We start from the raw sequence: 26,010 nt of genomic DNA, 5'->3' as shown, positions 1-26,010 counted from the left end.
GATTACACCCAAACTCTTAACGGAAGGCAATGGCATATACAGTCATGTGAAAGACAAAAATCCCATGACTGCAATCACGGAGCAGGAATTCTAACAGGGTCATCTAGTCCAACCCCAGGAATTGCAGCGATGGAAACTAGACAACCTCTGCTTGGAAACCTCCAAGGAAGGAGAGTCCACCAGGCCGTTCAGCTGTCGATCGGCTCTTTCTGCCAGAACAGGGTGGGTTCTTGTCTACAGGAGTCCCACCAGTGGTACACTCACACCTTGGTTTTCGCACATCTCTCAGCTGCAGAATGTTTCGGAAGCCAAACACTGAAAACCCGGAAGTGAATGCTTCCGTTTTTGAACGGCACATTTCTCAATTTCCCCCATTGAACTTGTTGACAGCCCTCTGATCCTCGGTTTTCAAATGTTTCGGAAGTCAAACGGACTTCTGGAACGGATTACGTTCAGAAACCAAGGTTCCACTGTACAAAAAACAGGTGAACAGAGCCAGAACTGGGAACTTGAATATCCACTGAGCAGTAAATGCCTCTGAATGGCAGTTGCTGGGAAACACAAGTGGGGAGAGTTTCTATTGTGCTCCTGCTTGTGGACATGAGTTCCACAGTTTAACTACAGGCTGCCTGAATAAGTCCTTTCTATTTTTGTGTCCTGAATCCTTCCTAGCCCAACCTGGATATGCCATGAGAGAATGATCCTGGGACCTTCTGCATGCAAAACACTGAGCTGCAGCCCTTCTCATGAAAAGCAAGAGCCTAGTCCTCATGATTTTTTTTAAAAAAGAAATGTTTTAAATAGGAATATAGGAAGCTGACTTCTACTGACTGAGACCCATGGTCCATCTAACTCAATATTCCCTACACTAACTGGCAGCAGCTCCCCAGGATTTCAGCCAGGGAATATTTCCGAGCCCTGCCTGGAGACGCTGTCAGAGTTGAACCCGTGGCCTTTTGCACGCAAAGCATATTGTTCCTGGTTGCTGCCACGTCCTCCGGTGGCGACGGCTGCATAACTTATCTTGATAAACGAGTCACTGTTGCCGTCTCTCATTAAAGTGGTGATTGTATATTAATTACGGTAATTAAACGGAGCTGCTCGGTGATAAACGGCCAAAGTCAGGAGCCTCCTTGCACTAATTACACCAAAGGTGCCCAAGATGGATCGGCAGAAGAGCAAGTGCGCCGAGACGGAGAAGGGGAACCAGATTGCGAGTGCTGGTGGGACGGGATCTCCCTCTCCGTGAGGTTTAGCAGGATGCCGAGTGATTTATGGGAGGAGAGAGACAGGAACACGAGGAGAAAAGCCCTGGCGAGCACAGCCTGGATGTGGAGCAGGCGGTCGCTGCTCGCCACACACAAAGGAAAGGAATGTAGAATCAGAAGGAACCTAGAGGTCCTCTAGACCACCCCGGCCGGACGCAGGATCTGTGAGGCAGATTGAGGAAAAGGGGAATTTGGAGGAGCGATTTTTTTAGGGGAAGAAGTGAGGTGATTAGACCGCTGGATAACAACAACTTCTTCTTCTTCTTCTTCTTCTTCTTCTTCTTCTTCTTCTTCTTCTTCTTCCCTCCTCTTAATGAATCTGCACAACAACCCTGTGAGGTAGGTTAGGCTGAGAGGCAGCAATGGGCCCAAAGGTCGCACCCAGGAAGCTTCATTTCTGAGAGGGAGGGTCTGAGTTCGGTCTCCCAGAAGAAATTAACACCAAAATGAAGATTAATTTCAAAAACCTTTTAAAAAAAACTAAAATAAAAATTGCAAACTGATGGGAAGATATCTCTATCTCTATCTCTAATCTCTTTATTTGGGGGGTGGAGAACCCAAGAAACTGAAATGGACCAATTTGCCTGTCCCTGGATATCACTGCTTTTGCTCTTTAAAAAAAGCAACCCACCACATGGCTCCCTCCCTCGCCAGGCCCAGGTCCTGAGTGCAGATTTCGCTGCCTACACTGCAAGAATATAATACCTACATTGGGGAAGTTCCGTTCCCCAGAATGGCTCAAGGTGGTGTAAGGGCAGAGTTTCAGGGAGTTGTTAATTTAGCTGCCAGGGAAGAAAAAGAGAAAAAAAGAGGAAATCTCACAGAGTCCCAATTTCAGAGAAATCTCCCCCCCCCCGGGAATTTCAGGAGTCTTTTTTACACCTCGCTGAAGATGCTCACGACACCCCCCCTGCCCTCCCCACCAGCTAATACTACACTGGGGAGAGCCCCCCAGTCCGGGCTGGAGGCGGTATCACGGCCGCAGGCACGTCCGCCCACCAAGCCTCCTTCCGCGTGGGCCTAATGAAGCCCCGGGGGACGTGACGCGGAGGGAGAAAGCAGGTATTGTCGAAATGTCGGCCAAATGCCACGTCTATCGATTTGACATTTGCTGCTGTTGCCTTTCGGGGCTGGCACGGCTGGCTGCATCCCTGAGACAAGATGTCTGTATTTGTAACGTGGCATTAGAATGCAGCCTGGGTCCTGTGTCGGCGTCCCTCCCCTCGCTTAACCCTGCAGGCGAGAAGAGGGGCTCCTTCGTCTTACCTGCCTCCTTCGTCTTACCTGCCCCCACCCCAGAGAAGGGGCCGAGGCTCTCTTACGGACGATAAAGGACAAAAATGTGGGGCTCAAGGAACACAGCCCTCAGGCTACAAAATGCCCCCATGCTTGCTGGAGAATCTAAAAAACACACCCTCCAAATCCATCCAGAATTTTGCCCTGGGTCTTGAGGACCCATTTCTCCTAAAGGGTTCTTTGCAGGCCGAAGTCTCAGCCAAGAGCGGGTGTAATTCACACGCCATCACTGAAGTTAACTCTTCATTCAAAGAAACAAGCATAACAACTCGTCCCAGTAAATCTTGCCCGGAGGAGGCAGTTTTGGGGGCTGAAGGCCCCCATCTTCCCACAGTTCCCGAAGTCTTTGGCTCTCCCTGGTCCTTCCCAAGCAGTCTGAGACTATGCCTACATCCCACTCTCTGCTCCTCCCTCTTCACACCTCTTTTGGTCCTGGGAGACCAGCGAAAAGGGGAGCTTGTCACTGTAGGAGAGGGGAACCCCCTAGTTTCTTCAGCACCCAGCCTCCCCTCTGCCTCTTGGTTTCCCTCGCCTCCAACCTCCGCTTCTGCCTCTGATTCTGCACTGCTCTCTGCCCCAGTTCTTTCTGCTCACCAAACCCTGTTGCCTCTTCAGCTTCGGACACCTCCTCCCCCCAGTCCGCTCCCTCTTCTCCCTCTGACCACTCTTCATTGTTCCACCACCACTCCCCTGGCCCTGAACCTTCCCCCCTTGGGGGTTTCCTGGCTGCATCCCGCCAGGCCATGACAGCTACCAGGCTGGGTTCAACGACTCACCCGGATCTCGACACCGTAACCAGGGTACACAGAGATAGTGTAGGTGCAGTCGAGGGTCCCCCCTTCGTACGGGATGCCAGAGGGGAGGGGAGAGGCCAGCGAGCCTTTGGGGCCAGTGAGGTTCCAGCTGCAAGGACCTATGGACAAAGAGGGCAGAATATTAGACAAAGGAAGGAGCACTTCTAAGTTCCACTTTCCTCTCATCTCCCCATCACAGCCAGCCCCAAAAGCCTTCTCCTGCCCTAGATGGGGGCATAAGACCTTCAGAAGAGCCTGCTGGATCCGGCCAGTGTCAACCAGTTGCCCTCAAGCAGGACCTGAGTGCGAGAGAAACTCTCCCCTCCTGTGGTTTCTAGCAATGGGTATTCAGAAGCATCATGGCTAGTAGCCCTTCACAGACCTCTCCTCCTCCAGAAACTCATCTCATCCTCTTTTGAAGCTATCTAGGTTGGCAACCAACACTGCCTCCTGTGGCAGGGAGTCCCACAGTCTAAGTCTGTGCTACATGAAGGACTCAATCTTCCAGCATTTGGTTTTATCGCTGGCCCATAAAATATTGCAAGCTTTTTTCCATACGGCAGTTGCTCCATCCCCTTGATCATCTGAGGGGGAGACAAAATGGTGCCCCCCTCCTCCAAATAAACAGGCACCTGCTTTATACTGAGTCTGTCCGCTGAGCTATCGAGCTCAGCATTGCCCACACTGACTGGCAGCAGCTCTCCAGGGTCTCAGGAATAGAGGAGGGACTCTTTCCCAACACCTGTGACCTGATTGTTTTAGCTGGAGATGCTTCTAGGGGCTTCCATAATCTGCCTTAATACTAAGTCAGATCACTGGCCCACTGAGATCAGTATTGTCCACACTGACCGGCAGCTGCTATCTCCAGCGTTTCAAGGCAGAGGGGTCTTATCCCAGCCCTGCATGGAGATTTCAGTGGAGACTGAAGCTGGGACCTTCTGTATGTGAAGCAGCCGCTCTACCAATCAGCTCCAGCTCCTCCTTCTAAAGGTAAAAACAAGTTTCCAGTCCTCAGGCTTCTGAATTAAGGGCTGCACACGAGGAGCATAGGAAGCTGCCATAAACGAGATCAGACCATTGTTCCATCTGGCTCAGTTGTCTGCACTGACTGGCAGCAGTGGTTCTCCAGGGTTTCAGGCAGGGGGCTGGGGATCTTCTGCAAAATAGATGCTCTAACCACTGAGCTGCGCCCTGTGGTCCTGATTTTCCAATCTCATTTCAACAAGAGTTGTGCAGGATAACTTTTCTGTAATAAGTTGTGTGTGTGTGTGTGTTTCAGGGTGTGTGTGCAGAATCCCATTTGCATTTCCTGCTTCAGGCCCTGGAACCTTCCTGGCCCAGCTCCAAGCAGGGCAGGCCCCTTTGAACGTCAATCTCTCGCTGCTCCTTTCATTACAGAAAGAAAACAGAAAAACCCAAGCCCTGCCTTCCAGCTATTTCCTACACTCCAATCCATAATTAATTCCATTGTTGTTCCTTAAACGGTTTCCCTGACAATTAAAACGGCATTCTTCCGGGGACCTGGGATGGCTGGGTCAAAGCCAAGCACTTTTAAAATTTAGGTAGCTCAGCTCCCGACAGCTCAGATCTAACGCCGAAGATCTGAGCAATCTGGCCTCTCCGACTGAGCCAAAGCATTCGCTGGGGATATTTCAGGTCAAGGATGGGGGCGGGGCAACATTTGCAGCCCCATCACCTCTCCCCATTGGCCACGCTGCTTCCTGGAAGTTGTGGGGGGGGGGGGTCGTCTGGCAACATCCTTTTCTTCTGCCCCAATCTACTTCACAGGGCTGTTGTGACCCTGATTGTTAGGAGTGAGCCAGCAATAAATCACACGGAGTAAGTGAAGTTAACTCTTTATTAGAAGAAACAGGATCTGCTCAGGAGTGCCAGGGGTAATGAGCACTCAAATCAGAGACGGGGACTGCATGAAGCCAGACCCTATTCTGCCCCTTTTCATGCCTCTTCTGGTTCTGGGAGACCAAAGGGGAGAGGAGCTTGTCGCAGCAGGAGGGGGAGACACCCGTGCCTCTTCACAAGCCTGACCCATCTCTGCCCCTTGGCCTTCCTCCTGCTTCAACTTCTGCCTCTGATTCTGGACTTATCTCTGCCACTGACTCTCCCAGCTGTCATGGCCTGGCTGGATGCAGAGAGGTAGCAGCCGGGGAACCCCCAGGGGAAGAACGGCCCTAAACGGCCTCGGCCCACTATCCCTGAAGGAGCGTCTCCATCCCCATCATTCAGCCCGGACACTGAGGTCCAACTCCAAGGGCCTTCTAGGGGTTCCCTCAATGTGAGAAGCGAAGTTACAGGGAACCAGGCAGAGAGCCTTCTTGGTGGTGGTGCCCGCCCTGTGGAACGCCCTCCCACCAGATGCCAAAGAAATAAACAACTGTATGACATTTAGAAGACATCTGAAGGCAGCCCTGTTTAGGGAAGTTTTCAATGACTGATGCTTTAATGTATTTGATGGAAGACGCCCAGAGTGGCTGGGGAAACCCAGCCAGATGGGTGGGATAGAAATAATAAATGATGATGAAGAAGGCGGCTCAGAGCCAGGGGAGCGGTGGCGGGATGACAGTGAGTGGTTGGAGGGAGAAAACTGGGAGGAGGAGATGTCGGCAGCAGGAGAAGTGACAGGGTTTGGTGAGCAGGAAGAGGCTGGGGCAGAGAGCAGTGCAGAATCAGAGGATGGAGTGGAGGTTGGTCAATAGGGAGAGTGGAGGCTGGCTGCTGAAGAATCCAGGGATCCTCTGTCTTCTGATACAACCAGCACCCTCCCTGGTCTCCGATAACTTGCAGAGAAATGAAATGGCCAGAGCAGAGGGTGTTTGTGTGCAGACTATGTGGGAAACACCCTGGAAAAGAGGAGGAGTCCTCGTGGGCCTTCAGTCCTCGCAACTATGTCATTTTGGCGAGATCTCCCAGAAAGCGTTGCTGAGACCGCTAGGCCTGAGCTGTGGCTTGCTTCCTCGAATAAAGAATTCACTGGCCTTGGGTGAGTTATTGTTTAGTTGCTGCCTACGCCTGACTCTGGGACGCGGGTGGCACTGTGGATTAAACCACAGAGCCTAGGACTTGCTGATCAGAAGGTCGGCGGTTCGAATCCCCGCCACAGGGTGAGCGCCCGTTGCTCGTTCCCTGCTCCTGCCAACCTAGCAGTTCAAAAGCATGTCAAAGTGCAAGTAGATAAATAGGTACCGCTCCGGCAGGAGGGTAAACAGCGTTTCCGTGTGCTGCTCTGGTTAGCCAGAAGCGGCTTAGTCCTGCTGGCCACATGACGCGGAAGCTGGACGCCGGCTCCCTCGGCCTATAGAGCGAGATGAGCGCCACAACCCCAGAGTTGGCCATGACTGGACCTAATCTCTAAATCAAGGATGTCCCTGAAAAATAGGGCCGCTTGTGGGGTCTTCCCTTGGGGTATCCCAGCTATTAACTGCCACCGTTCCTCTGGGACCAACCCCACCTGCGTCACCCACCTGCACCCAGAACAGACGTGATGACGGTGGTGGTCTTGATGGTGGTGGTGGCCGTCTCCTCCTCCTCGCTGGATACCCGCCTGGGTGTAGTCACTTCCGGTTGTGCGGTGGGGGCAGCGGCCGTGCCCGGGGTGCCACCGGAAAACGCGTCGGTGGTGGCTGGGCCCGAGGCACCGAGACCGGTCTGGAAACCCAGCACAGGGGTGACCGGTGGCTGCGTGTGGCCAGAGAGAGGACCGGATTTGGCCCACGGCACCAGCCGCCCCATGGCTGTGGTCAGGAGGTCTGTGGTGAAGGCCGGCTTGGCCATCTCGGGGGTCCTCTCCACGTCCTTCCCTTCGGCCTTCCCGCCTGCCAGGGTCGTGGGGGACGCCGTGGTCATGGGCGGCGTGGTGGGCGGCCCGGTGGCGGCGTGGGAGAGAGCGGGGCGGCCATCTTGGTCAGCCAGGTTGCTTGTGGGGGCCGGGCCGAGGTCGGCATCTGGAAGGACAGGCCCAGGACCCACGAGGCCGGCAGCCAGGAAGGGAATCTGCCGCAGGTAATCTTTCTTGAGGAGGGGCTCGTGGAGAAAGTCATCCAGGAGAGGGTGGTGGTTGAGGAGCTTCAGGGTGGGCGCCGTGGTGACAAAGTGGGCCTCGCGCTCTGGCTCATCGGGGGTGGGGGGCACCGTTGGCTCTCCATCAGCCTCAGAGACCCCCGGCCTGTCGGGCTGCGCGGCGGAGAGTCCTGGGTGCGAGAGAGAGAGGAAGATCGCCGATGAAGGATACCCACTGCAATTGGTGCAATAGCTACAGCCATTACTGACCTGGTAAAGCCTAGCCATTATTGTTGTTATTGTTTCTGTTTATTTATATCCTGCCTTTCCCCCAAACAGGTGAGATACAAAACTATAAAGGAGAATAGTTAAAATGTGCAATAAAATTAAAACAAAATGAAAATCAAATCAATTGAAATACAGTCATACCTCGGGTTACAGACGCTTTGGGTTGTGCGATTTTGGGTGGCGCACCGTGCTGAACCCGGAAGTACTGGAACAGGTTGCGCTTTGCGCATGCGCAGAAGCACTGACTTGCAACCTGCGCATGCGCAGACGCAGCGCTGCGGGTTGCAAACGTGCTTCCCAAACGGATCATGTTCGCAACCCGAGTGTCCACTCTACACATACAGTGGTACCTCGGGTTACAGACGCTTCAGGTTACAGACTCCACTAACCCAGAAATAGTACCTCGGGTTAAGAACTTTGCTTCAGGATGAGAACAGAAATTGTGCAGCAGCGGGAGGTCCCATTAGCTAAAGTGGTACCTCAGGTTAAGAATGGTTTCAGGTTAAGAACAGACCTCCAGAACGAATTAAGTAGTAGAACCAGCACAGCACTATTAAAAGCCCTTTCCTTAAAAAACGGCCCACTTCCAAAGACCAGTCGGAATAAAGCCAATTTCACCTGCTCGCAGAGGAACAGCAAGAAGGGAGCCAGCCTGACTTCTCTAGGCAAGGAGTTCCAAAGTTGCCTGGGAGGAGCCACCACCGAGAGGGTTCTTGGTTACTTCAAGACTGGATTACTGAAGTGGGATCTATGTGGATCTTTCCTTGCACCTGATTGGAACTCCCTGCCCAGAGGGGCCTCTTCTTCTTTTATCTATAAGCAAATTCAGTGCTTTTTTCTGGGGGGATGCAGGGGTATGCATACCCCTAAACACTTTTGGGAATCTAAGTTTGGCCTCTTTGACGGGCAGTATTTCAATATGAGTAGTAAAATGAGAGTACCCCTAAACATTTTTTTCTTAAAAAAGCACTGAGCAAATTTATACCCCTGCCTCTTCCCCTCTTAAAAAAACCAGAGGCTGCAAAGAGGCAAAAAAGAGGGGGGGCAGTAACCATCTAATTATCTTTTTGTGATCAGCAGAGCAGCAATTTAAAAAATGCACTGATTTTTAAAGCTGGGCCCAAACAAAAAGAACTGACAGCAGAATCTTTCTTTCTGAAAAGCAGCAGGAACGATCAGCAAAAGTTTGCTGGGGAAAGTCGTACGGGTGGTTTTTATGCTGCCCCTTCAATCATCTTTCTTCCCAGGGAATATGAATAGCGAAGGAGGAGAAAGTCATTAAAAATGACAGCAGGGACCCCGATAGAGAGAGGGGCAGCTTAAACACCCTGCGGAAGAGAAATCCACAGCTGGGTGCCCCTGCAGCAATTGGCTGGGGGGTGAGAACCTGAGGCCCAGGACCCAGCTGCAGCCCCCCAGGACTCTCTCTCTGGTCTTGGGGACCCTCCCCAGGCCACTGCCCTTGCAAGGACCCTCTCCACCACCTCCTTGCATGTGTTTTTGCCGGAATAGAGGACAGAGAGAAAGGAGGGACGTCCAAGAACCAGCTGACGGTTTGGAAAGTAAACTGTTCTTCCGGCCATTTTTGGCCCTGGTTCCCAACCCCGGCATGTGGCCCCCAAAAGGTCATTCAGAAGCAAATGCGGCCCTTGGATGAAAAAGGCACCCCCCCCCAGCAGTGAAAAGAAAGCCATCACTTATCACCTTTTGCAAGGCAGCAGTGGTGGGGGATAACGGAAATGTTCCACCTGCTAATCTTATAAGGCAGGCCGACTCATATTCCGAAAAGGATGTTGGTTTCTGCAGGAACGCAGGGGAAGAAGTCCAGATTGTACAATGATGGAGTTGTAGTGTTGGGTCCTCTAGAGTCATCTAGTCCAACAATGTAGGAATCACAGCGAAGAGAGACAGGTGGCATTTGCACTCTGCACATGCCCCCGGGGCACACTTCTTCCAAGTCAAACTTATTATTGTTTAGTTTTTTAGAAAAGAAGCGGAGGAGGTGGGTGCAGAAGCCACGAGCCAAGAATGCTATTTGCACGCTGCAGGCGTCAACCGGTTTAAGCAGGCAGGTCCCCCCGTGGGGCGCTTTGCCTCGGCTCCCGCACATTATCTCCCCGCTAAGCCAGGCACGCGGCGGCATTTAGGAGCTGTTAGGCTTATTGCTAGACTGCTTTCATTAGCCCGTAATGAGCCATCAAAAATGCCTCCCTGGCGGACTGGCCTCGTTCGGATGAATGGGGCAGGCGCCCGGGGAGAGCCGCGTGGCACTGTCACTCCCGACCGGAAGCCCCCCTTCTGATGCAGATGGCACTGTCAAGAAAGTCGGAGGGTACCCCAGGGTCATCTAGTCCAACCCCCTGGAATCTCAGCACGCGGTCCCTCCTCCAAGCTGAAACCATAACAGACCCTGCTTAGCTTCACAAATGTGCCAGCGGTTTTATCGCTGCACCATCAGCCTGTTCTCACAGGGGCTGAACGGATGCCCTGAATGGGAAACCGGTCAGCAGGATCCGTCACAAGAGCCACTCTCTCCTCCCCGTGGTTTCCAGCAGCTGGCCTTTAGAAGGATTGCTGCCTCCGACTGCGGACAGGGTGGTCTAGTGGTTAGAGTGTCAGTCTAGGACCTGGGAGAGACCAGGGTTCAAATCCCTCACTCGGCCATGAACCATGTTGTGTGTAGTCATTCTGTCCCTCTTTGTCTAACCTACCTCACAGGGTTCAGAACCATTCATGCTACCTCATGCTCCTTGGAGAAAATTGTGGGATATAAATGTGGGATGTGAAACACAAGAGCAGTCAAGTACAACATTCCTAGAGTGAACATGTTTACACATGGGGAGGAATGTTTGTCCAGCCAGCAGGTAAACTTCCTGTTTCCTTCTGGGCTGGGACAGACTTCCTCTGCTTGTGACTAGAGGTGGGTGTGGCCTCACCTGTGCAGGTAACGACAAAAGCACAGGGCAGGGCAGCCATCTCTCCCCCTTTTGACAACATGCACCAAAGAAGCAACATCTGCTTAGCCAAAGATGCTTCCAGCCAAGAGAGGACAAAGGGACTGTCTCCTTATGAGGTAGTTTCCAGGTGCATGTTACTTTTCTAAGCTAAGTCTGCCTTCTGGGATCCGATTGTGAACAGAATGTGAGTGAGTAAACTCTTTTTATACTTTTATAGTAGACTGTGTCGTGTCTTATATTTTATGAGGGAATAAGGGGAAAATACCAGATCAGCTATTATAGAGGCTTTAGTGAGCCTGAGCAAACGCATCCGCTGAGTTTAAAAGGGGGAATGTTACTCTGCTAAATTGTGAACTTGTTAACACAAGTTGGAAAGGCTATAATCAGACAATATATCCTCTCCTGCATCCCTGAACATTCCCACAATAAATGCAAGAAATCCATCTATCCAAGGATTCCATTTGCCTTTGCAGCCTCCAGTTCTTCCTGTGTCGAAGTGTGGGCTTTAAATGCCTCAAGGCCAGGGCGTTCTCTTCTTGGCAAATTATTTATTTTAAAGTATTTTTTGTTTTTTTGTTTTAACCTGGCCAACCCCATAATGGCCCAGGGCAGGTTATGACAAGGGAATCTACAACGATAAACCAAAACAAAAAATTATAAAACACCCCCACCCAGCCCCAAAAACCCTCCTCTGAAATTGAACAGATTCAGCCAAGGAGGTGGTTCTCACAAAACAAAACAGTTTAGCCATCAAAGGCTGGGGGGAGATAATGGTGTCTCCAGCAGACGCCGAAAACTGTACAATGAAGGTGATCAATGCCCCTCCATTATGGAGAACATGCATAGCAAAGGCGCTTTAAACATTATTATTAGGGCTGCTATTAACAACAACAATAATTACAATATAATTTTAGGGTGCAAATCTCAATCTTCGTCTCTGCCACTCACCCGCTGCAAAATGGATCTCCTAAGTCAGGCTTCCTCAAACTGGGCCCTCCAGATGTTTTTGCCTACAACTCCCATGATCCCTAGCTAGCAGGACCAGTGGTCAGGGATGATGGGAGTTGTAGTCCAAAACATCTGGAGGGCCGAGGTTGAGGAAGCCTGTCCTAAGTCTTGAGTTGTCGACTGTCAGGGGAAAAAGCACCCAGCCAGCTCTTGTGCTTTTAAGAGTACCGGGATGGGCCTGAAGAATAATGGAATCACAGAACTGTAGAACTGGAAAGGACCTCTGAGGGACATCTAGTCCAACCCCTTGCAAAGAATCTCTGATAGGTGGCCACCCAACCTCCCATGAAGGAGAGGACATCATCTTCTAAGGGACTCCCTACCCTTGTCAAAAAGCTCAGAAAGTTCCTCCTGATGTTGTGCCAGCATCTCCTTCCTTGTACAGTGGTACCTTGGTTCTCAAACTTCATCCGTTCCAGAAGTCCGTTCCAAAACCAAAGCGTTCCAAAACCAAGGCACGCTTTCCCATCAAAAGTAATGCAAAACGGATTAATCCGTTCCAGACTTTTAAAAACAACCTCTAAAACAGCAATTTTAACGTGAATTTTACTATCTAATGAGACCATCGATCCATAAAACGAAAGCAATAAAGAGTGTGCTGCAGTCACGCAATCAGTCCACCAGTAGCTGAACTGGGTTCCACACAGTCACAAAAACAAAACGAAAAAGAGCCGCAAAAACAAAAGCGCAAAATAAATAGCAAAAACAGACAGGCCTCAGCGTAACACTCAAAACCGAAGTGTGGCACTCAGATCGGAAGCAGGGAACTCAAAACGGAGCATGTTCAGCTTCTGGAAAAGGTTCGCAAACCAGAACTGAGCAGTGTACAGAAATGACATTCTACAGTTACGGGTTCATATAAATTCCCATATTAGTGAAAGCAACACACAAAATGGCATCAAATTTGGGGAAATGTAAATATGAGGGGAAACATGCTTTGCAGATGCGGGTAGATCAGGCAAAACTGCCTACGAAAAATGTGTCTTAGTGGGAGAAATCTGCGCCGAAATGCTGACAAATTTTCACGAGGACTTTAAAATAACAAAACGTATCACAAACTGATGCAGAGCCGAAAACAAGCACCCAAAATGGGCAGGTTTGCCTATCTCTACTCAGAGTAGACAGGTTGAAATTCATGGGCATGGCGGACTCCGCTCCATCCATTTGAACGGGCATGGCTCTGAGCAGAACATAGCTGCCTCCCGCCCAGTGTTCCTACCTGACAACCCGGTTTCCAAGAGACACCCACACGGCCCCCGCAAGATGGAGCCTCGTAAACCGCAGCCAGCTCTGAAGAGGCTTAATTGCCTCTTCAAAGGGGCAGCCGCAGTCGTAATTAATCCGCCTCACGTTAAGTCTCGCATTACATTCTAATTGGCAGTGCAATGCCATCTGGATCGGTGCCTGAACCCCTCACACCTGGGGAGGGAGACGACTCTAGTCTTGGGCAAGGAGGACAAAGGCACAGACCAAAAGTTGTTGTTGTTGTTATTATTATTATTATTATTATTATTATTATTATTAGCCCCCCAGAGGCCATGGAGTCGGGTCTGCAGGTTGCCAGCAGGCCTGGGAAGAGCCCTGGTTTTGTTTGCTTCCGGCTAGCCTTTGAAGTGCATCTCATTCAGGGGTGTGGCCCTCTGGGTGTCTCTGCCTGGCCCTCGGCAATCTCTCCAGGCCACACCTCCTGCCTAGCCACACCCCTCTCTTCAGGCCATGCCCCCACCACTCCTGCTTTGATGCCCCCTGATGTGTTGCTTGTCCAGCTGGCACCAGAGGCAAACGGGTCGACTGGGTATAAAGCAGCTTCCTACGTTCCGATATTTAACAGCGGAACAGCCTGCCACAAGATGGCAGGGAGGCAGTTCAGTCACATGGGGGGGGGGCTACAGTCCCCCCCCCACCACAGCCAAACCTTTACAGACCCTGAAACTCACCAGCCAAGCGACTTGCCTTTCCTTCCTCGGAGGTTTATAAACCGAGGTCAGGTGGTCTCCTGCCAGCCGCAATTCCTCCATCGCAGTGGGTTGAGATGGATGACCTTTGGGGTCCCCTTCTGATTCCACAATTCTACGATTTCCCTCCTCCCTCCAGTCAGAGGAAGCTCCCCCGTTGCTACATTTACGGGCGCCAGATTGCAGCTAAAGGAGTGACAGCAGGGCGCTTTAAAGCCGAAAAATTAAAAGGTGGGTGGAAACGGGCAACTTCGATTAGTGCCAGCCGCGCTGTGGCACTGCCGTCACCCATATTGGTGCCAGCCTTTGCCACGTGACACCCGGTTGGGAGGGGGCCCCTCCGCCGCCGCTTAAAGAGGTTAACTTGCCCCCAGCATGGAGGGAATTATGTTTTAATAGAATCCATTTATTACACCATAAAAGTTAATGAGTTTATATGGAGAGGCACCAGGATCCCTTTTAAGGTTTTAATAGGGGATTAGCACGGCGTCCCAGACTCCAATGCCGCCTCGTTCGGCTCGTTAACCGTACACTCCCCCCCACCCCCATTTGATTTGTCAGCTACAAAATACTCGTTTCTTTCCTCTCCGGGCGCAGCACCCCACCAGCACCTCTGCCCACCTGCCGGGGAAACTGAGGCACACGGCACAGGGTCAAAAAGGCTGCCCTCCAGATGTGGTTGGACTCACAATGGCCAGGGATGGCGGTGGAGGGCAGGAACATCTGGAGAGACGCAGCCCGGCCTCATCCCTGGTCGAAAGCCTTTCTGGGGAAAGCTCCAGCTTCTTGGTGGAAAGCCTGTCCCTCCCTGGATAGAATCCTGGAATCGTAGAGTTGGAAGGGAACCCCAAAGGTTATCCATCCCAACCCCCTGAAATGCTGGAATTAAACCTATGGCACACAAGAGCATATGTGTCAAATTCTGCACGGCCCTCCCGACAGAGACCTTCTCCATTTAGTTGCAGTGGCCGACAATGTCAGCCTGATTTCCTAACTATCCAGTCTGAGCTGCGGAGGCTGAGGCACTCTGCACATGCTCAGAAAGCATGCACTTTGCAAATTGGTTTGCAAATTCCCGCTCCTCCAGGGAGGAGCAGGGAAGCTTTTCAAGACCAAAGGCCACATTCCCTCTTGGTGGAGCCAGAGGCAGAAGTAAACTTCACCTTTCTGCAGGTGACTAGTTTATCCGGCCCCAATCCAACCTTGACCTAGGCAACCAAAGAGGCAGAAATTAAGGCACACTCTCAGTCAGGCAAGCACATTCAAGCAGGGTGCAAATTAGGGTCAAGTTAAGGGGGCGTGGCTTGAGAGAGGGGGTGTGGCTTGGGGAAGAGTCCCAAGGGCCAGACGGAGAGACCCCGAGAGCCACATTTGGCACCTGAGTCTAAGGCTCTCCACCCCCTGGAATTCAAACGCCTTCCTAGTTCAGACTCAGCTCTGGTTGTGGGCTTTGGGGACCCACAGACCTGCTCCCCTGCCCCAGTTTTGCAAAAGGCTGATAGGAAGTGTGGGCATTGCTAAGCCGCCTGCTTCAGGGTTGCCAACCTTTCAAACCAGCCCATGTGCCCATACCTGAAGGAGCGTCTCCATCCCCATCGTTCTGCCCGGACGCTGAGCTCCAGCGCCAAGGGCCTTCTGGAGGTTCCCTTCCTGCGAGAAGCCAAGTTACAGGGAACCAGGCAGAGGGCCTTCTCGGTAGTGGCACCTGCCCTGTGGAACGCCCTCCCATCAGATGCCGAGGAATTAAACAACTACCTGACATTTAGAAGACATCTGAAGGCAGCCCTGTTCAGGGAAGCTTTTAATGTGTGACATTTTAATGTTTTTTTAATCTTTGTTGGAAGCCGCCCAGAGTGGTTGGGGAAACCCAGCCAGATGGGCGGGGTACAAATAATAAATTATTATTATTATTATTATTATTATTATTATTATTATTATTATATGCTTAAACTAGAACTCGTGGGCTTCCAATGAAGCTGAATGTAGGAAGATTTGGGAGAGATAACAGAAAGTTCTCCATGCAGTGCTGAGTTAAACCGTGGAACTCCCTGCCACTGGGGCAGCGATGGGCACCAACTGGGATGGCTTTAAAAGAGGACTGGACCAATTTGTGGAGGAGGAGAGAGCTTTTAAGGTCTGCCAGCCACTGTGGCTCTGCTTTGCCCACACAGATGGAGGCAGGAATTCTTCTGAATGCCGGTTTCTGGAAGCCATAGGAATGGAGGAGGCTCCTGTGCACGGATCCTGCTTCCAGGTTTCCCTTTGGGGCATCCAGTTGGCCCCTGTGAGAACAGGATGCCGGACTAGACGACCTGATCCAGCAGCCTGTTCTTATGTCTTCATGGCAGCTCTAATTTACAGACCCGGATTTGCAGCTCAATTTCTGCAGGCTGAATCCAGGGTGCCAAAGGGCCTTCTGTTCCGCTTTAATCTCACATGCTGGATCCGGCCCTTCCCTGCAAGCTCCCCCGCTCTGCAAACTCCCCGGCCCAACCCTGCCTTCTCTCCCCCTCCCACCCTCCCACCACCCTCTTTCTCGGATATAACTCTTTTCCTGCTGCTCTCCTGATGGCGCCGATAATGAGATGGAACTACCGAATGGGTACTTGCGTGCCGGCAAAACGGGTAAATAAATTGAAATACTAATAACGGCCCCATCAGGAGAGCGCAGCGCCGTGACCCAGATGAGTGCGGCAGAGGCGGCTGCGGAGGCTTCAAGGCCGCAGCGGGAATAAACACACACACACACACACACACACACACACATAGATGCCAAACTTATGGCTTGCCAGAGAGGCAATGCAGAAGGAGGGACAAGGCCAGGCTCGCTAGATCAAAGAAATGTGAAAGAGGGGTTCGTTTGCCCCATTCTCCTGCTTCCAACAGAGGACAGCCAGAACTCCTCCCTGCTTTCCCATTTGAGGTCACAAAATGTAGATACACTGCCTCTGAACATGGAGTCTTCGCTTATTTAGCCTCTGAGGGCGAGGGAAGGGCTCAGATCCACCAGCTGTTCAGCCTGTAGGGGGCACTTCACTGGGTTACTATGATTAGGCCTTGCAAGCCATAAGAGTTCTCTGCCTCCGCTCCATTTGCCAGGAGAAGGACCCGTAAGTTGCCACTGTATTCGCTGTATTTCCCAACTGGCTTAATACTACCAGCTCTGACTGGCAGCTGCTCTCCAGGGTTTCAGGAAGAGAGTGGGAAGAAAGGGAGAACCTTTTAATTGCAGATGCCAGGAACTGAACCTGGGACCCTCTGCAATGTAAAGCATTTGCTGTATCACGGAACCAGAGCTCAAACATAAAGTTAAGATTCTAGTCCTCATGGTCCTGAATTAAAGGCTGGCTTAAACAGGATCAAAGAATCATAGAATGATAGAGTGGGAAGGGACCATGCGGGTCAAGCTCCTGCAATAGGAACATAGGAATCTGCCTTAATATTGAGTCAAACCATTGGGGTCCATCTAGCTCAGTACTGCCTGCACTGACTGGCAGCGGCTGTCCAGGCAGGGAGTCTTTTCCAGCCCTGCCTGGGAGATGCCAGTAGGGACTGAACCCAGGATCTTCTGCATTCGGAACAGGGGCTTCACCAATGGTCTGTGGCCCTTCCCTCCTGTGGTTCCCAGAAACTGGTACTCAGAAACATCGCTGCCTCCAACTGTGGCTGGTAGCCATCGATAGCCCTCTCTTTTCCCAGGAATTTGTCCGATCCTGAAGAGCGCAGGATGGTTCTGCGTTGGGCTCTGCAAATTCCCCCATCGAAGTGTCCATTAAGAAAGCAAACACGAGTTTCAGCAAGCCGGAATAATCATCCAAGTGCATTGTCTGTGTGTGTGTGTGTGTGTGTGTGTGTGTGTGTGTGTGTGCCTGGCGAAATGTGTGTGTCTGTGTGTGTGAGGAGAGAGAAGGGAGCCCTTCCGTGCAAAAAGAATCGATTTTGGCCAGTGGGATGAAGAAAGGAATGAATTAAAGAAACAGGCGCGAGGAATCGATAGTGCAATGTGAACAAGAGGGAGGGGCGGCGGGCCGGGGAGGGGGAGTGGGAGTTATTATCCCACAGCCCTCGCGCCAAATTGGAACCAAAAAATGCAAAATCCACACACTAAATTGCTGGTAACTTATCACGAGGAGTTATGAGAACAAGTAGATGCGAAAACAGAGGCAGCTGCGCTTAAGATGTGCAAAATGTCGCTCTTTGGTCGAGATCCAAAGCTTTTGGCACCGGCACTCTCAGGGACTGGTTGGTGGTGGCTCCTCCCCCTCTGACAGTTCTTTATAATAATAATACAGTCATACCTCGGGTTGAATGCGCTTCAGGTTGAGAGCTTTTGGGTTGCGCTCCGCGGCAACCCGGACGTAACAAAGCACGTTACTTCCAGGTTTCACCGCTTGCGCATGCGCAGACGCTCAAAATGACGTCATGCGCATGCGCAGAAGCGGCAAAACGCGACCCCCACACGCGCTGTGGCGTCTTACATTCTATTCAGGATGCGAACGGGGCTCCAGAACGGATCCCGTTCGCATCCCTAGGTACCACTGTAATAATAATTTATTATTTGTACCCCGCCCATCTGGCTGGGTTTCCCCAGCCACTCTGGGCGGCTTCCAACAAAGATCAAAAATACACTAAAATGTCACACATTAAAAACTTCCCTGAACAGGGCTGCCTTCAGATGTCTTCTGAATGTCAGGTAGTTGTTTATCTCTTTGACATCTGATGGGTGGGCGTTCCACAGGGCGGGCGCCACCACCGAGAAGGTATCCACTTTATCAGGTATCCGCACAGAGGGCCCCTCTGTGCCAGATTTGGGGGTGCCCTGGCTGCCCCTTGGGGTCTCCAACCTGCAGGGGGTGTGTTTCATCCTCTGTGGGCCAGGCAAGGACTTGGTTTGGCAGCCCCCACCGCCATGGCTCTGTGCCCTTGTAGTTTTTTGCAGAGGCGTCCCACAGCACTGAAGCAACCGTCGCGTCTGCAGGACAGCGCGGAGGGAGCCAGCACCGCAGGGAGGTTAAATGAAAAGAGACATCCTCTCCGACAGGGTCATTAGTCATGTCAGGCGGCCCGGCTCAGCCTTAGCAAAACAGTATTAGGTTTTAAATTGTGACACTAACAAACACCACCTCAGGAGATGCCTTTGCTCAGCACCTGTGCTCCAGGAGGGCTGGAATCTGCTGCCAGGGGGAAACCGCTGTGTCTCTGCATGAGTTGCTGCTCCTTTAACCATGAGCAGAGGACCCTAGCTGGGTCAAACTCTTTGTCCGTCCAGCCTAGTTGTGTCTGCTCTGAGTGGTAGCAACTCCCTGGGGTCGCCGGCAGGGGAGGGTCTTCCCCATGCAATTGAGAAGGGTCTTCTCATCCGAGTGCAAGGACCTGGTCCTTTTAAACTGGAGATGCTGTCAGGAATTGAACCCAGGACCTTGTGGGGGGTGAAGCAGTTGCTCTAACACACTGCTTTGGCCCTTTGCCCTAATAAATAAAGATTCTAGTCCATAGGTAGGCGAACTAAGGCCCGGGGACCAGATCCGGCCCAATCGCCTTCTAAATCCGGCCTGCGGATGGTCCGCAGCGTGTTTTTACATGAATAGAATGTGTGCTTTTATTTAAAATGCATCTCTGGGTTATTTGCGGGGCATAGGAATTCGTCACCCCCCCAATATAGTCCAGCCCCACCCAAGGTCTGAGGGACAGTGGATCAGCCCCCTGCTGAAAAAGTTTGCTGACCCCTGTTCTATTCCTCATGGTTCTGGAAAAAAGAGATTGATTTCAATACAAACATTGGAAGTTGCCTTATAATGAGTCAAACCACTGGTCCATCTAACTCAATATTGTCTACACTGACTGGCAGCATCTCTCCAGGGGCTCAGGGAGGAGACATTTCCAGCCCACAATAGAGAAGCTAGGGATTGAACCTGGCAGCTTCTGCATGCAAGGCAAATAGATGCTCTGCCACTGAGCTACAGCCCTTCCCCTAAAACTAAACTAAGATTCCAGTCCTCATGGTTCTGAATACAGAGTCAGACCATTGGCCCACCCAGCTCAGTATTGTCTACATTGGCTCTGAGCTTTTTTTACATAAGGGGTTAAGAAGAGGCTGCTGGGTCAGGCCTATGGCTCATCTAGTCCAGCATCCTGTTCTCACAGAATCATGAGGACTAGGAGCTTGTTTCTTAGAAAACAAAAGCAAGGTTCTCTGGAAGCTGAATTCTGTAGCTAGTGCCAAAGATAAGAGCCTAAGGAGAGGCTGCTGGATCAGGCAAAAGGGGGCCTATTGAGTTCAGAATTCTCTTCTCACAGCAACTGACCAGATGTCTATTTTGGGAAACCCACAAGCTTGAATTTTGAATTGTTGATTTTGAATCACTGATTTTGAATTGTGAATTGCTGTAACCCGCCTTGGGACATGCCGGTGAAGAGCAGACATGAATAGCAGTAATAACCAATAACAAAAAATAACAGGTAGCAAACAATACCTGTGAGATGCCCGTGAGTTGCTGCCAGTCAGTGTAGACAATATTGGGGAGCTAAGTTTCCATTTTTTAAGACAGCATCTTAAAAAGTAGAGACATCACCTTGCCAACAAAGGTCCGTATAGTAAAAGCTCTGGTTTTACCAGTAGTGATGTATGGAAGTGAGAGCTGGACCATCAAGAAGGCTGATCGCCGAAGAATTGATGCTTTTGAATTCTGGTGCTGGAGGAGAGTCTTGAGAGTCCCATGGACTGCAAGAAGATCAAACCTCTCAATTCTTAAGGAAATCAGTCCTGAGTGCTCACTGGAAGGACAGATCCTGAAGCTGAGGCTCCAAGACTTTGGCCACCTCATGAGAAGAGAAGACTCCCTGGAAAAGACCCTGATGTTGGGAAAGATGGAGGGCACAAGGAGAAGGGGACGACAGAGGACGAGATGGTTGGACAGTGTTCTCGAAGCTACCAGCATGAGTTTGACCAAACTGCGGGAGGCAGCGGAAGACAGGAGTGCCTGGTGTGCTCTGGTCCAGGGGCTCACGAAGAGGCGGACATGACTAAACGACTAAACAACAACAACAAGTTTCCATTGCTCAAGTACATCCCCAAGACTACCCTCCCTAGATGGGTGGGCGTTTGCTGGGTCAGGATCCCAGCTGTGCCCCCTCCCCAAATCAAGACACCCCCCAGCCCAGCCCAGCTCCCTCTCTCTCCTTCCTCACTGTTGCTCTATAAGCCCCTCACTTATGGGGAAGGAGTTACAGCCCAGCGCCTCCATGTTGGCATTTACGTGGCGCCTTTACACCCTGGAATTACGGCGGCTGTTGGCAGCTCCTGGGTACCCAAATGGGGGGGGGGGACTCGTATATTTTTTTTATGACTTCGCGCTCTGCTCAGCCAACGCAGGAGATTAAATGTCACTTCAGCAGCCAAACAGCGCCGGTGCGGGTGAGGAACCGCGAGCCGTGCCAAGCGGGGATGTGGGCGAATCCATGCGCCAAAGGTCCTGGGCAGAGACAGGAAGCTGCAGAGAGGGTGCCTGAGCAGCTGAGATTGTCCCCTGCCCCACCTCCAGCCACATCAGTGTGGGCAGCAGTTAACTCTTGGCGTTGGTCAGGAAGGTCAGGCAAAAAATAAAAATAAATCACAGTTACAGAATTGCGCTTGGTGCTGATTGGCAGCAGTAGGGCAGGAGGCAGGGAGCCCAACACTAGGGGGCGCCAGAGCCAATGACAAGCAGAGCCAACACAGTAGAGCTTGGCTTGCTTGCTTGTTTTATATCCCACGTAAGAAGAGCCTGCTGAATTGAGCCAGTGCTCCATTTAGTCCACGATCTGCCGGGCTTTTGGCTAATTAAGCAATCTATGGCCTTTTCAACTGGGAGAGGGCCAGTGTTGTTGTTTTTTGCTACTATGCTATGTATTTTGTGTGTTTTTATATTGCGAACCGTCCTGTGATCCTCGGATGAAGTTTAGCATGCAAATTTAATTAATCAGCACCACCCCCATCATCCTGTTGTCACAGTGGCCGACTCTGCTAGTGAACCAGTAAGCAGGATTTTAGCCATCAAGAGCTCTCTCCTCTTCCATGAATTTGCCCAGTCCTGTTTTAAAGCCATCCAGGTTGGTGCCAATCGCTGGCTCCTGTGGCAGGGAGTTCCACAGTTTTTCCCTTATATCTGTCCTGAATCTTACCCCTGTAAAATTAGCTAAAATGCATAAAATAAGTAATAAATGTTGGAAATGTCAAGATAAGGAAGGAACTTTATATCACATGTGGTGGGAATGTAAAAAAGTGAATAGCTTCTGGGAAATGATATATAATGAGATGAAAAAGATGTTGAAATATACATTTATTAAGAAACCAGAAGCATTTCTACTTGGCATTGTAGGAGATGATATTAACAGACAGGATTGTAAGTTGTTTTTATATGCAACGACAGCAGCAAGAATGTTATTGGCACAAAAATGGAAACAAGAAGAATTACCGACGAAAGAAGAATGGAGGATGAAGCTGATGGACTATGCAGAATTAGATAAATTAACAGGAAGGATTCGAAACCTGCGGGGTCAGAGATTCTTAGAGGACTGGAGTAAATATATGAATTATTTGAAAAGTACCGGTAATTGTGATGTACAGATTACGCTGGTAGGACTGCAAGAAGTTTTGTAAGGTGGATTATTTGAAATATTACAAGAAAGACTATGAAAAGAATTATTAGATAAGGACAATTACCGGTAAATGCAATATAGAAATTAAGAAATGCAGAAAAAGTGATAAAGAACGGAAAATCATCAGAGGTGCTGACAGAAGTCTAAAACAATGTGTAAGATGAGAAGATATGTTGTATGACTGTTGGAACTGATATGTTAAAAAATCAATAAAAATGTATAAATATATATATACCGGTATATCTATCCTGAATCATTCAAGGTTCAGCAGTCTAGTTTTGTCTCCTTGCTCTGGGATGCCAAGGTGAGCCAGGAAGGCTCTCCGACACGTGGGCACCTTGTGGGCACCTTTGCCTGACAATCTCCCCCACCCACTCACCCATTTTTGCTTCGATTAATCCCAGCCTTGGCACTTTCATTTGTGTGTGTGGGGGGGGGGGATTAAAAAAACAAATAAACACCCACATCTCCCGTTCCAGTGCAGGGGCATGTCAGGAGCCCGATTCCGTGCCAACTTTGTTGAGGGGGCCTTTGTTAGTGCCACCCCTGGTGCCGGCAACCTTCCTTGTGCCTTACTCATCGCTGCCCAAACTAAGAGGCAAGAAGATGGGAGGGCAATATGGGGTGGGGGGAGCTGAGCTAGGGAGAGAGCTTAATGGATTCTCAGCACCTGCCAACTCTATCAGTCTGCAGCCTGGCTCTCCCTGGATAGGCAGGTGGAGAAGGGGGATCGTTTGCATAAAGTTTAATTAGGGATTAGCGGGGGAGGGGTGGCTTTTATGCTCTTTGACTTTCTTTCTTTTTTAAGATTAACACCTTGCCTTGGCATTAGGAGAGAGGATTGGGGGGGGGCTGGCAAGAGCTGGATATGGAGTGCACCTCCAACAAAAAATAATATTGCTATAGGGGGAGCAGAGGCCCAGCCAGCAAGGAGACGGGTATCCAATGGATCCTTTTAATGCCCCTGGTCCAGGAAGGTGTCTGCGGGGCTTAAGGATGCCAGAAGAGTGGCGCAGTAGCTGGATCAGTCCAAAGACCCCATCTAATCCAGCATCATGTTTTCACTGTGGCCAAATGCCCCAAAGCACCTAGGAATGGAGGTAGACTCCCTCTGGGCCAGGTAAAAGGTAAAGGGACCCCTGACCGTTAGTTCCAGTCGTGGACGACTCTGGAGCTGTGGCGCTCATCTCGCTTTATTCGCTGAGGGAGCCGGCGTACAGCTTCTGGGTCATGTGGCCAGCATGACTAAGCCGCTTCTGGCGAACCAGAGCAGCACACGGAAACGGCGTTTACCTTCCCGCCAGAACGGTACCTATTTATCTACAGTGGACGCTCGGGTTGCGAATGTGATCCATGCGGGAGGCCTCAATCTGTCCTCAGCCAGCCCCACACTTAACAGCCTCTTTGCTGCCTGCTGGTTGCTAGGGCTGTCAGCTTCTTCCTCAATTTCAGTATCACGCCTTGTAGAAGTCAGCAAGGAGGAAGATAGGGCTTGTACGGAAAGCTTCCTTCCAGGTGGTGTGTCCAGTGGAGGCTGGTTGTCTAGGGCGAAGGGGGCAATTCCCTCCCAATCTCACTCCTCCCTCAGCCAGCCCCACACCTAACTGCATTCTTGCTGCCTGCCAGTCTCTGGGGCTGCCAGCTTCCTCCTCAGTCTTGTAGAACTCAGCAGGGAGAAGGCGGATGGGGACAAAACCGGCTCTGCTTCTCATTGCTTCTGGCACCACCTGCTGTTGGGCTCCCTGCCTTCTGCCAATTGCCGCTGGCACCAGCCACCACTGGATCTGTCCCAATGTCACATTGTCCGCCTTGCATGGGTGCCAACTTGGAAAAAAATATTGGGGGAGGCCCAGGTAAGCCCCACAGAATCGATCAGAAGACGCAACACATGCTCACCATTTGAATGGCAATGCCCATCAACTTTCGGGGTGACGGCCCCCTCAAATATTTTAAGGGGGGACCCCAGGGAGTTGGCTCCTATGCTGCCTTGCAAATGACAACACAAGCTTTGTTGCTCCCATTACAAAGTGCCAGGGTTAGAGTAGTGTTTAGAGTGTCAGATGCGGGAGGGACTCGAGTTCAAATCCCCCTCTCAGCCACGAAGCTCCCTGAGTGTGATCTCTGGGTGGGGGTTGCAGGCCAAAGCGGGAGAAGCGACGAGTGGGACTCTCGCCTACCTGCCGTGGGATGGCTCTCAGCCACTTGAAGTTCAGGTACTCCAACTCGCAGCCCCCCAGGATGGTGCGGAACAGGGCAGGCGAGGGGGTGTGGCTGGAGGAGAGGGGGCGTGGCCTGAGTCCCGAGGGCCAGGTGGAGAGGTCTGAAGGGCTGCTGCCATCTCCTGGGCCTGCTTCCTGCCTCAGCTGAAAGGGAACACTACCTTTGTCATTCACATCACACAAGAAAGCGGGTTTATGAGTTAAGCCTGCGATTCCAAGACAGGCGAAGCTGACAGCGCTCTGCCCCCGTTCCCTCAATCAACCAGGGTTTTTCAACCATGAATTCGAACACGCCGGCTTGTTAGCATCGGCAGAGTCAAAAGATGTACCTAGATAAAACAATCTTTCAAGGGAATGGGCAGATCAAACAGGGATGGTTTTATCACAGGGGTGGGGGAACCTGCAATCGGCTTCCCCAGATGATGCTGGACTGATGGGAGGTTGGGGGTCCAGCGTGGTTTGGAGGGCTACAGACCCCCCCCACACACTCCTGCAGTATGATGAGCCTCCACGTTCAGAAGCAGTCTGTCTGCAGCTGCAAGGGGGTCGCCTCTCGATTTTACCAGTAAGGCCGGCCCTATTATGTAGGGTGAGGTAGCTGCCTCAGGCGGCAGGTGCCGAGGAGCAGGGATTCCCTGAATTTTTCAAAAATGGATACACTAAGGTTAAGTTAGGGATGCAGGTGGCGCTGTGGGTTAAACCACAGAGCCTAGGGCTTGATGATCAGAAGGTTGGCGGTTCGAATCACTGTGACGGGGTGAGCTCCGGTTGCTCGGTCCCTGCTCCTGCCAACCTAGCAGTTCGAAAGCACGCCAAGGTGCAAGTAGATAAATAGCTACCACTCTGGCGGGAAGGTAAATGGTGTTTCCGTGTGCTGCTCTGGTTCACCGGAAGTGGCTTAGTCCTGCTGGCCACATGACCTGGAAGCTGTACGCCGGCTCCCTCGGCCAGTAAAGCGAGATGAGCGCCCCAACCCCAGAGTCGGCCACGACTGGACCTAATGCTCAGGGGTCCCTTTACCTTTTTAAGGTTAAGTTGTCCATAGAAATGTGTGTGTATTTTTGTGTGTGGAGGGGATGACTTTTTTTTTTTTTAAAAAAAGAATGAATACATTTGCAAGCTGAATTTAAGATTGGGGGGAAACGGGAAATCACAATTGACAGGTTTGGCCATCCTTACATGCTGCCTGCAGTTATCTTTAAAAAAAGAAGGAAAAGAAAGAAAGAAAGAGAGAGAGAGAGAGAGAGAGAGAGAGAGAGAGAGGCACCTACGCTGAGGTTTCAGCAATGTGCAAACGTGCTCAAGTCCAGCTGGCTGACCATCTGCCTCTTTCCTGACAAACCAATGGGCTAAGAATTTTTAAATCTGCGGGCAGCTGCTTCTAAAAATATACCCAGGAGCATGAAAGGCTTCTTGGCCCTGGGGGGGCTGTGACCAGCCTGCTGCTCCTGTTGGACTACAACTCCCATCAGGAGCTCCCCCCCAACCCTGCTCTCCTCTGCCTGCCCTGCAGCAGCTGTCTGCTGTTCCAGGGACTGAGAGAGAGGGATAATGTCTTCCCCATCACCTGCCTA

The 26,010-nt window shown here is 51.2% G+C and overlaps 1 protein-coding gene across 2 annotated transcripts in view; it reads right to left on the bottom strand.

The window, feature by feature from the left end:
- SEZ6 (seizure related 6 homolog) overlaps positions 1–26,010 on the bottom strand; it is a 110,371-nt gene that overhangs the window by 31,206 nt on the left and 53,155 nt on the right. For both annotated transcript variants that reach the window (XM_081844086.1, XM_081844087.1), the window contains exons 2-3: positions 6,838–7,563; positions 3,341–3,477 (exon numbers count right to left, since the gene is read on the bottom strand). In XM_081844086.1, the coding sequence (XP_081700212.1) occupies positions 3,341–3,477; positions 6,838–7,563 (863 nt within the window). The remainder of the gene's footprint in view (positions 1–3,340; positions 3,478–6,837; positions 7,564–26,010) is intronic.

This window comes from Podarcis erhardii (genome assembly GCF_964252035.2).
Source record: "Podarcis erhardii genome assembly, chromosome: 16".
NCBI classification, from domain to species: Eukaryota; Metazoa; Chordata; class Lepidosauria; order Squamata; family Lacertidae; genus Podarcis; species Podarcis erhardii.
Note: the sequence above shows the minus strand (reverse complement) of the source record. Positions and strands in the feature narration are given on the sequence as shown.